General features: G+C 41.6%; 1 protein-coding gene across 4 annotated transcripts in view; it reads right to left on the reverse strand.

Annotated features, from left to right (window-relative positions):
• Positions 1-8,230, reverse strand: part of LOC133452682 (ephrin type-B receptor 1-B) — a 177,160-nt gene extending 168,930 nt beyond the window's left edge. For 3 of the 4 annotated variants that reach the window (XR_009783275.1, XR_009783273.1, XM_061732220.1), the window contains exon 1: positions 8,011-8,230. Coding sequence is in view for 1 of the 4 variants with exons in the window: in XM_061732220.1 (XP_061588204.1) it covers positions 8,011-8,071 (61 nt within the window). In the remaining 3 variants the exon portion in view is untranslated. The remainder of the gene's footprint in view (positions 1-8,010) is intronic. The other variant, XR_009783274.1, reaches the window with a different exon arrangement.
• Between the last annotated feature and the right edge of the window lie 3,717 nt (positions 8,231-11,947).

Raw genomic sequence — 11,947 nt, forward strand, 5'->3', positions numbered from 1 at the left:
CGCATTATTCATTTCTCATGCCAACACAGACACACACCGACACAAATAACCATGCACACTTTCTCAGCTGCTCTCTCGCTAAAAGACCAGTGTTTAATAAGAGATTACATTTATGGTAAGGAGAAGGGCAGGGAAATGGTGAAATATGTCTAAATGTCCTGAACCTGGGAGAGGCTCTGGCACTTACTCATTAATAATGGGACAGGCCCCAGGCCCCAGCCCTTAGCTCCCCATCTCTACTCATTTCCTCTCCACACATCAAAGCTCAGTGTGTCCATGGCTGTGTATACTCGCATCCTTTCACATTCACATCTGTTCTCGTGCACGTACGCCTGTGTGTATGCGAGGTTGTCCGTCCCTATGAGAAATAGCCTGTGGAGGAGCCGGCTTTTATTTAATCAGAAGTGGAGCAGCTTCCACCACTGTCTGTAATTTCAGCCCTATTAACGTTCTGCCTTTAATTCCTTTGAGAAATGGAGATGCAGAATTCTCACTATATATATATATATATATATATATGTATATATATATATATATATATATATATATATATATATATATATATATATATAAAATATATAATATAATATAATATAGGTAGGCCTTCTTCTTCTTAAATTTATCCTTTAAGCCTTGTTCTTAAGCCTTAAATTTAACTGCAAAATCTGTCTGGACCTCACTCAACAGATCTCATTATAACAATCATAAATGAAGCTCTTTGTTTCAAAACTCACATAACCCCAGCTGCCTCTTTACCCTCTTCCTGTTCCTTCAAATACTGAGACTATTACACCCTACAAAGGGCAGGCTCAGGTTTCCCATTTCTTCCTTGTAGTAAACTTTACAGCATTTCATAAATGCATCTGTTTTTAACCACAAAAGTGGTGGGGGAAAGAGGCATGTCAGAGTGGGCAGATGGGGAGAAAACGGGGGCAAAAGTTGGGATAAGGAACTAGGCAACAAGGTCTGGGAGAGCACGCTGAATACCTTGCATCTATACACAGACCAAATTTCAAGCAAAATCATCTGCAAGAACAAGCAGTAAGGAAGTTGAATTTACAGCAAGATTTTGTGGACCTTAAGCTGGGGAGGTTGGAAGAGACAGGGGCTTGAAGGTAGGGAGGAGGTGCTGGAAATGAGGCTGTACGTATAGCAGTCTACGAAGACAGACTGCGTGAAAAAGTGGGAAATAAGACACAATAATCAATGCTATTGCTTCACACCTCCCAATTCAACTAATATCAAAGAGGCTTCTTTTTCCTGCTGACTGAACAACTGCCAGCCAGCGAGTAAGGGAGGTGATAATGGAGGATAAGAAAAAAGCAGAAAAAGGCTCCGAAGCAGAAAAAAAGAATGAGAAAAAGCACATTTTTCTCACCGCCATCCTTGAGTGGCGGGGTTAGTTGGGTCACTGCTGCCAATCAATTACTAGTGATGCCACTTTCTGCTAGGTGTGCGTGGACAGTTACCTCTTATTTTCTGCATCTTTGCACCATAAGCATCTGCGGGTGTCTGGCTGTGTGCAAGTGTGTGTCTCTGTCCATGTTGTGTTCAGACCCCTTGAGAGAACTGGCTTTTCCAGCAAACAGATGACTCACACAGTTTGAGGTTGAATTCGAGAGCGTCACCGCGTCCACCCCTCTGCTCTAATACATTACGCATGTTATGCTTTCGGCTCGCTTTTCCCTGAGATTGGCCAGATAAGGCCTGAGCGCTCGTCCCACAGTCTGCCACCTGTTCTGATAAGGGCCAAGCATGAAGCAAGATGGGTGGAACCTGACACTGCTGATAGCATCTCCACGGCAAATCTGTGGCCACAGGAATGTGTGGAAGACACAGGCGGGCAATATGGTATAAGACAATGAGATATGCCCGCATTACTCCCAAGTCTAGACCTAAAATGAAAAGAGCACACAAACGCACACATTCAGAACTGCGCATGTTCATCTTTTTTTTCCGACCCCTATATGATGCGTCTCACTTTCACACTGAGGGGGTTCACTAAAAAGTGCACATGCATAAGCTCCCGGCCTGCATCAACCATCTGGCCATCCCAAGGCTCAGATGTCTCTAGGGTAAGGTGAGCTATGAGGAAGTGTTTCACTGGGTCTTATGTGTTTATATGGATGCGAGAGAGAGAAGCAATTAATATCTTTCAATGAAAGAGTATAAATTATAGTACACGGCCACACAGTCTCATAACAAAAGCAAGTATAACCCTTCTAAATGTAAGCTTTACCATATCAGGACATTGAAAAAAGTAACTTGAAATAGTTAAATCTAACCAGAATAACAAGACATGACATATTATATCTGGCCTGAATGTGGTCCGGATCCAGATTTCTCAAGCCTTAATGGCATTATTTCATTGTTACTGTGGCTATGCCACATATTTACCAAACATGGACCAAATCTACATTTTCACTGGGTCTTTTGGTCAAGCCTGGCCCTTCAGCATCCTAACCCTAACCCTATGCCAAAGCCATGCGTTACAGATGTCACTTTAACTGATCATCAGTGAGTGGGACCACCTCACTGAAAAGCAGCATTAGTTTAGTAGTCTGGAGCATTCAGTAGTGTTAGCACAGTGTCAAGAAAGAAAGACTTCAATAATGATTTTAGAAAAGCCAGCAATGTTGTCTATCATTTCCAAACAATTTGAAATCCATTAATCTTCAGTGTGAAGGATTATTTACAAGCGGAAAACAATTAAGATATTTGACAATTCTCCTGCCACTAGACATATCAGCAAGCTATTTCATCTTGTTTAATGTCACATTTCAAAATGTAACATCAAACCAAAAAAAAAAATGACTTGAGCTTTTGATTTCCCTATTCTACATGATGATATACTGTGTTGGGGTGGGGGCTTATGGGAAACAAGCTGCACAGATCACAAATACTCTCCACACTGCATGCATGGAAGCGTAATATAGTCACAGAATAGGGTGTGCGACACATTTACAGGGCTACAGGCACATCAGCTGCTGGCATGGATCTGCAATGGGGGTCGTCAAAGCTGACTAGGCTAAGTGTGCCTTAACACTAAGTAGTCTTTTTCACTGTGGCCAAAATGAAGCCCCCTTTATGCGATGAGGGCATGTCTACTTGCCTATTGGGCCATAATGGTTTTAACGTTATTCTGACAATACATGAACACACATAGCAGAACAAAATGAGTGAGGAATTGAATCCTACTCCAGGTGGTCCCAGATCATGAATAGTGCCCGTGGCAAAAAATAGACTCCCGAGTACTCAACATGTAAACCTTCATGTCTTTTCAGCCCTAGAGCTACACCCACGACCTATGTTGTGCCAATATTTCCTCTTTTTTTCTTTGAACACATATAATCAAGAGAGTAGAGGAAAGGAGAAATTTCACATTCACATCTATTAGAGACTCAACAGGACTTTTTTTGCAGTCTGACTCTTCCATGCAGCTGGTGAGATCACACAGCTCACACACAGAGACGGGGAGAATTATCAGCTCAGCAACAGCCTTCTTGAGGCATTCTGCATTAATACAACCTCTAGTGGCACAAAGAAAAACAACTCTCATTCTAGGAAATGATTGACACTCTTTGGTGTCTGGCAAGAAATTTTGGGTCAATGCAAGAAACTACGGCCTGATAGCCCAAATGAAGCATCATTCTACAAATGCTTAACCTAGTCTGGTTTCCTGGAAATTTTGATTAAAAAAAAAAAGAAGCTGTTGTTCCAATTCAGAGATTGTTAAGAGTCCTATAAGTGCTCTGTTTACCTAATCAGGTGCATGAAGAGTGTATTATCATTTTTGAGAGACCAGTGTCAGTATTTAGATTGTAGTAAATAACATTTTTCTGGAACAGAATGGTGTCTAAGCAAACTGACTTCTGAGCCCCGCCTAACCACAAGGAGTGATTTGGTGATCCTTAGAAAAGACAAAGAAAAATAATGATGTACCCATTAGGTTTGTGGACAACAGGTTCACAGACTTGATTTTGTCATTTAGCCATTATCCTATTCTGTTTTAGGAGGCAGAAGAGACTCAAGAGATGGAGGCACTCGAGGAAACAGCTGCTGCGGAGTGGCCACGGCACTCATGCTTCACTCAAAGAACACACTTTTATTCATGTTAAGTTGTATAAAAGCAAAACCCTGAAATACTGAGTGGAGCCAATTGGTAAAAACATGATGATTTCTATGCCGTTCTTTTTTTTTCCCCTATTTCCATATAAGAAATACTCTTTACAGGTATTTCTAAAAGGTATAAACACTAGCACTAGGTTACCCCTTTAAGGCTACACTATGTCCACCTCAAATTTTTTGTTTATTTTTCAATGTAAAATCATTGTTTTTGGTACAACTGATGTCCACACTACTCCAGTGAGTCTGAACTTTGAAAACCCAATTTCAGTCTGTAAATGCTGGCGTCTCAGTCAAGGATGGACAGATAAAACCCAAAGCCCTTTGAGACAATTTGTTTATTTCTCTCGTCTGCATTACTGTATCTCCTCCCCTGATTTGGACAGCTTATATGACACTCTTATTGGAAAATACATAAATGAATAAAACAGATAACCCTTAACAGTGTAAACATTAATGAATGTGCTGGTTTATGACATTTTTTAGTTAAAGTTAAAAAGTATAAGTGTCTATGGATCATTTTCTTTTAAAACTGCATTTTTTGATGAAGCCGCACTCTCGTGGATGTAGGGTAAGTATCACCACCTCTGGCTTTTGTCACATCTAAAATCCAAACCGAGTCTCTATTATAACAAGGCAACTGTGGCATGGCCTAGAACCTGACAGGATTGACTATTTCAAGATCATTTCGAGGTAAAATGGCATTTTCAAATGAGACTTTTGGGGCCTTGAGAAGAAGCCAAAGTGCCAAGGAACTGCAGTTTGTGGAGCTTGGTCTTCATTTTCCAGCCCCAGCAGTCGCAACACGGCGTGACCTAGCTAAGCTGTATTTGAGCCCTGCAAGTCTGTTTCTATATTTAAAGTCTGTCATATTTCAAGCAGGTTCACGCTCGTGGATCTCATCAACCTCACTGCTATTGAGGTCAGCGAGTCAGGTCAGCATCACAAATGCAATTAATTTTGTATAAGAAAGCAGTTTTTTTTTTTTTTTAGTGTATCATACAGGGAGCTATCATTTTCCTGTTTAGATCCTCTGTGGAAAATGTATTACCACAGTGCATTTTCCACAGAGGATGCGAACACAGATCCTCAGGGACTGTGTACAAAACATCACTAACATACCTTTATCCTTTTATCCTTCTCATATTAAATGCTGCTGCTGTTTTACACCAGGGAAGCGAGGCTCAGACACAATCTGTATGTCAAATAACAGAAACAGTCTGTTTCCCAATTACCTTCTTAGGCTTGCCTCACTCTACTTATTTGTAAAACATATATACTGGATGTCTTTTGAAAAATCACGGCCACCCCTTTCTGTCTCCCTCACCTTTTCATCTTCCTCTCGTACACGTCTACCTTCAACCACTATTTGATCCACCTTCGCTCATTTTGTGCTCCCTCCACCACCCAGTTCCAAGCCGTTAAATGCAGGAGTTTATCTAAGCTTAATTGGTTTAAGTGCAAACAAAAATAAGCAATGGCTTTGCAAGTGGAGGAGAATTACTGCTGCTGTTGGCAAAAACCATCTGCCTGCCACAGAAGCAAAGAGGGAGGCAGGAGTGGAGTGAGGAGATTAGTGGGGGGAAAAATAGTGGAAGATAGAGTATGGGTTAGAGAAATGAAGGGAAAAAAAGGTGCAGAGGAAAGCTGTCTGAGAAGGTGACGATGACAGGGAGAAATGGAGACAGAAAACAAATAAGGTTTTTTAAAAAAAAGACCAATGCACATGCTACGTATTTAATGCTATGCAAATCCCCATTTTCTATCTACTCTGTGTTGGCTTTGTTCTTTGGGTCTGAATGCCCTCTGCACCCTTTCAGTAACTCGTTAGTATCACGGCATCTTGTGTGACGAAGCATTTGAATGCCTGGAGAATGAAAGGAAACAGGTTTGGTCCTTCTGTGCACCTCGCCTAAACAAATAAACATCCACCTTTACATAAACCTCCGACTGTACGGTAAATCTCTTTTTCTATCCCTAACTGTATCTCGCCCATCCATCCATCCATAGTAGTTTTTCCTTCCTGTGATTTTCATCACTTCTTGTATGATGTACCAGGTCTCTATGTGTTTATATGCAGAGAGGTCAAATAAATCACTCTTTTCATCACAGCTATCAGTCCATATGGTCGGGGGGTGCTCACTCCTCTAAAGTTACTAAGAGCCACCCACACTCGTTTGTGCAAACAGACACTTTCATCTGATTTAGACTTGTAATCAGATTAATGCTGACAAGAAAGGCAGAAATAATGAGGTCAGTGGCTTCCCTTTCTCCCACTAACACACACGCACACACACAATAATAACAAATAAATGAATAGATAAATCAAAAGGAAGGAGGAAGAGACCGGAGTTCAGATCAGTGAAGATTTTAACCATCCCCAGCGGCATCCGCCTTTCAATTAGCAACCAAAAACAAGAAAATCACTTTCATCCGTGTTACTCAGGTGACCCAGGGGCCATTTCCCTGCTCGCCTGCTTCGTTTTGGTCCCATCTTTTTAAGCACATATCACCCACCCTTTCCCTTGCAGGGAAATTTCACTCCTTTATCATCCACCCTTTTCATACAGGGTAAAGATTTGAAGTCGAAAAATATGTGTTCTCCCAGAGGTGGTAATTTAGGCCCGGGCTTGGTAGAGTATCCATAGCCTGTATTGAAATCTGATGCGCACAAACAAGAAAGCGGGCTGCCAAATTATAGAGCACAAGCAGAGCCGGGAACAAAACAGGGATAGACTTGTAAATGATTGAAGAGCAAATGTCATGTGAGAAAACTAATTCTAATTGTCCTCTTCATCTATTCATATATAAGAATAGATACTAACTGACAGGGGAAGTGAGCGTCTTCTGTATGTTGATAAATTGCTGTACGATAAAATGAGAGAATGGATGTATCCATGATGGGAGCTGAGCTATCCATCCGGCACACAGACAGTAGTGTCCAGTCCCTGTGGTCCTACAGCGGAAATGAAAAACATGTTTGACTGAGGACATAACAGCTACTGTACTAGTGGCATCACCACTTACATGAGAAGGAGGGGGGAGGAAGTGCTGAGAAAGTCTCAAAATTAGAATTAAACGAGCAAAATCCAAGGATAATGTGACAAAATGACGTGTTTTTTTTTTTTCAAAAGGAGTGTTTTCGTGGTGCGTAATGTGGGTGGTTTTAAAACAGTTAAAAGAATACTTCTCATACACATTGTGAAAATACTCCAGCGTAAAATTCAACATACAGGGAGTCATCCTGCGAGCACAATCCACAAATGAGCGTTTCCTTGACCGACTGGAAATGCCAGATGGACTTTTCTGAACCTAATTTATAAATTCTTATATATTACTTAATCAAAAACGTGACGGGAATTTCATAGGTATGTTTGGTTACATTCAACCTTTTTGTCACACTTAAAAAAAAAGGCTCGTGGGTTAACACAAATCGAAATAATAAATAATAAGCTGGTGGGCGCATCTCAAATCCTACAAGTAGAAAAAGATGAAAACTACTCAATGCGCGGAAATGTGGCACACATTCCTCATACAACAGCCTCTGTCAACAAAAGCGTTTAAAGGCACGTTTAAATGGCTCAAAGTAAATGCTGCTTTATGGTTCCGCGTTAAATCGACGCAGAGCCTACGCCGTAGGTTACGCGGCGACGCGCAACGTACGGTGTAGACTCTGCGTCGATTTAACGCGGAACCATAATTCAGGCTAAAACCCTTCTTCACATAAGAGAATGAAAACAGTAGAAAGTGTGAGCGGAGGAGCGGGAGGATGCTGCCCGGTGCCATCCACGTGTACAGCATCCCTGAACGCTGGGAACGCAGAAACCCCCCCTAAAAAAAACACATGCTGGACCCCCACATCTACAGTTCAGGACTGTCATTTACCTTCCATCGCAGAGGATGTGATGACCAGAACGCATAAAAACGCAAACAAATCCACTGTCATGGCAGAAAGGATAGTCTCCACAGCTTCTCCCCCAAATAACCAGGACGCAAGGCTGCGCGTCAAAAAGAATCCCCTGGTTTTGTCAGAGCTGCACTCCCGCAGATAAGCCTCAGATGTGAGTCACATTTCAAGCCGTAGTAAACAATGTGTGACAAGCAGCGCGAGGGGAAAGCGGAGTCCAGGGCAGAGAGGGAGGGAGGGGGGGGTTCGGGGGAGCCCCGAACACCGCCTGCTCACGGCCCCCATTAGGCCGCCGGGGCCAATCAGCGGCCCGGAGCCCAAACTCACGAACCAATGGACCAATCGCCGCTCCGCCCACCTGGCATTGTCAAAACACCAAACTTTTCCTTGACCCATTTGAAACGGTGTCTGCCGCTCGGAAAGGAAATAACGCCACCAGTTGGCTCAGTGCTGCTACTGCATCGCAAGTTGTAAGCCAACAGTCAAGTTCCCCCCCCGTGGGAGGTGATTTAAACGCTTGTGTCATTAGTAGAACCACCTCCCTATGGGATGAAATAATAGTGATGTTAAGTAGGATATTAGTTTACACATCTCCAATATGGCTATGCTTAAAAGAGGAAAGAAAACTGGTGTTCTGCCAATTTCTGCTGCTTTGCCAAAAAATGCTACCTAATGGTTTTCTGCCTTTATAGAGCTACAATGTTACTGTGTTTTACTCCCTAACCCACTTCCCTTTCCCCCCAAGTGGTCCTTGTCTCTTGCCAGGCCGTCATTGTAAATAAGAATGTGTTCTTAATGACCTGCCTGGTTAAATAAATGCGAATGACTGAATGAATATCAAATAAAGCGATATCATTGTTTTTTTTCTCTCTTTATTGTATAATGTTGACAAAGTGTAATGCAATTCATGTCATGGGTAGTGTATTTTGAAGGATCAAATACTCAATATCCCATATTATCAATTTTACATCGTGCAAGAAATGATGGACGTGGCAATCAAACTTTGAAAATCGACTGTGCGCATGCTCAGAACCACAAAGTAGCATTTCTCGGCAGGTAGCATGGATTGGCAGAACACCGGCCTGGACTTTGATAATTTTTTATGTCATTTGCAAATAAGGAAAGGCAAGGCAAGTTTATTTATATAGCACAATTCAACACAAGGTAATTCAAAGTGCTTAACATCAACATTAAAAGCGCAAGACATAAACAGTAAATAACAAATAAAATGAAATAAAATGATGAGAAAAGAAGGTAAAATAATAAAAAGCACAAGTTGCTGAAAACTAAGGGCAGTAGAATACCCCAGGTACACATCTCATTCGCGGTTTTCAGAAAGTATTTAATTTAAGAGCATGCTTAAATACCAAATAAATGAAATAAAATTATAAGAAAAGAGGTAAAATAATAAAAAGCACAAGCTGTTAAAAATAAGGGCAGTAGAGTACAGCAGGTAAGTATTTAATTTAGGAATAATAATAATAAATAAATAAATTAATTAATTAATAAGGAAGCGATATTTTGCAGGCATGACCATGGAAAGTCAGATGAGTAATATCTTCACTAAGAAGAAACTTTAGCGCCTCGTCCATGTCGTCGCATCTTCATTCTATTCTCCCCCCGCGCACGCAAGTTCAATCCCCATTTGCATTTAAAATGCTCCTTAATAGCTTTGACAAATTCAGCTGCAGCTCATAATGATATTAAACAGTGACTGCACATCAGCACCCCCACCCCTTCACCCCTCTCATTTCTTTTTGTGTGCGTGTGCTGCAACAGATGGTACGCACAATGGGCTTTTCCCTGCAGGGACACTGGCGACCAGAGTCTGCTTCTGCGGAGGAGGAGGCAGTTCCTGCCCCGGAGCCCAGAACTATACACCTGTCTTGGGCTAGATATGTCCCCCAAGTCCCCGGGGCTGAAGAACTGGGATGAAGTTCTTAATCTTCAAACTTAGGAGGTCTGGTTTCACCCCGGGCCACTGGATGGCCTCATACTTCAGTGTTGTCCCTTTGCAGCACACTGGCCCAGATACTTTTGTACTAGATTTACTCTTTTTACGAGTTTATAGAATGACTTGGGCTTTTAATATTGTACGTGCTTTGCAATATGAATGCCTTCAGTGTACAGCTTCAGCAAAAAAAAAGAAGAAAATCTGCTGTTGTGAATAATGAGCAGATCATCAAAGGATCTCCAAAAAAGCACAAAGTTAAGGGGGACGCAATCTTTTTCAACATTTTTAGCCAACATAGTGTATTTCATCGGTGCTTCCACAACTGTTATGCGATCATTTGAGCACCAGCCAAGACTGAGTTTTCAGGTCTCAGAAGATGCAAGAGCTTGGTCTTGTTATCATTTCTTGTTAAAAAATTGAACAAGTGATACAATTATCAGTGTTATAAATGCCCCGAAAACCTTTTCCTTAATGAGGAAAGTCAAGGTCAAGGGCGCCTCTACACATTTGAGTTCCACTTTCAATATTGAAATAACTGATGCTGATAAAGGTTACAAGCGTATTGCAGTTTATTGTAGATATTAACATGAATAGAGGATGTAAAGTTGCAGTCTGGAACACTGTGAAACCCTTAAGAGAGAACTCTGCTTAGGATCACTAAAGGCAAATCAACATCCTTTGTTTTATTGCAATAAACTTTTGGAAGACTCTGGCAGACTCCACAGTTGTAGAGCACTATTCTAGCGTGCATCCTTATGTGCAAAAACTGATGTTCATAGAATCATGAACGCAAACATCTTCTGGATTCAAGACCACAGATTTCAGCATCAGAAGATGTCAAATAAACATCTAAACATGCTTTTTGCAAACATGTCTAATGAGAGTGACAGTAAAGTGTAATAGAGACAATATGCAACAGACTGTTGAAAGAAAGGAAAAAAAGGGCTCATGGTTTCTTTAAATGAACCATTCTGTAACAGTTCAGCATGAGAATGGCTCCATTATGGCTGGGCTTTTGTTGTAGCCTGTTATTGCACATTGAACATGACCTTCTGGTGTCATTCCTGGTTCTTATGGTCTATCCAACCTAAACATAGTTAAAACATAAAAAAAAACAACCAGTGAAAACTATATGTTGCTATGAAAGTTGCCTACATGTGACATTAGATAGTACTGACTTCTGTGCCTTCAAATTACTTGATGCTATCTTTCCTGTATTAGTTATTAGTGGTTCAAAATAGGAATTTCCCTTAAATATACAAGGCGTTTTCTTCCCACCAAGCTTATGTGTGTTTGTGTTGTGCCATTTTGTGAATTAACTCCAAACCTTTACATAAGCAAGAAAAAAAAAACACGTCAGAAAAGGTTGTTGATGTTCAGGCCAGCTGATGAAGTGGGGCAGACACAGGGCTTCGGGAGCACAGGCAGCAGTTGTTGACGGAAAGCACCTGATAAGAGCAGTTTGTCATTTTTAATGGTCTCTGGCTCGTTTGTTGGCCTCTTAGTCTTATTTTTCCCCAGTCCGGTCGACAACACCAACGCCCACTTGGGTCATCTCCACATATAGGAGAAAGCTGTCCCTGTTTGCTGTCCACACCCTGGGGAGGAGGAAGGAAGGAAGAGTATGAGGGGCGGTGGGAACAATGGGTCTGCTGATGAAGCACATCCTCTCTTACAATGCAGTGCAGACAAACAAGCACATACGATAACACTTGTGCAGTCGTTCACCCACATAACACCTTGATAATCATCTACACGCAGCCACACAAACACTTACCCACTTCATCTTGAGAGACGAAACCTGAACGCATTGTAGAAGGCCTCTTGTTTTCACTGTAGCCATGCGTGTGTGTGTGTGTGTGTGTGTGTGTGTGTGTGTGTGTGTGTGTGTGAGTGTGTGTGTGTGTGTGTGTGTGTGTGTGTGCGTGTGTGTGTGTGTGTGTGTGTGCGTGTGTGTGTGT

The sequence above is a fragment of the Cololabis saira genome, chromosome 10 (genome assembly GCF_033807715.1).
Source record: "Cololabis saira isolate AMF1-May2022 chromosome 10, fColSai1.1, whole genome shotgun sequence".
In the NCBI taxonomy this organism is placed as follows: Eukaryota; Metazoa; Chordata; class Actinopteri; order Beloniformes; family Belonidae; genus Cololabis; species Cololabis saira.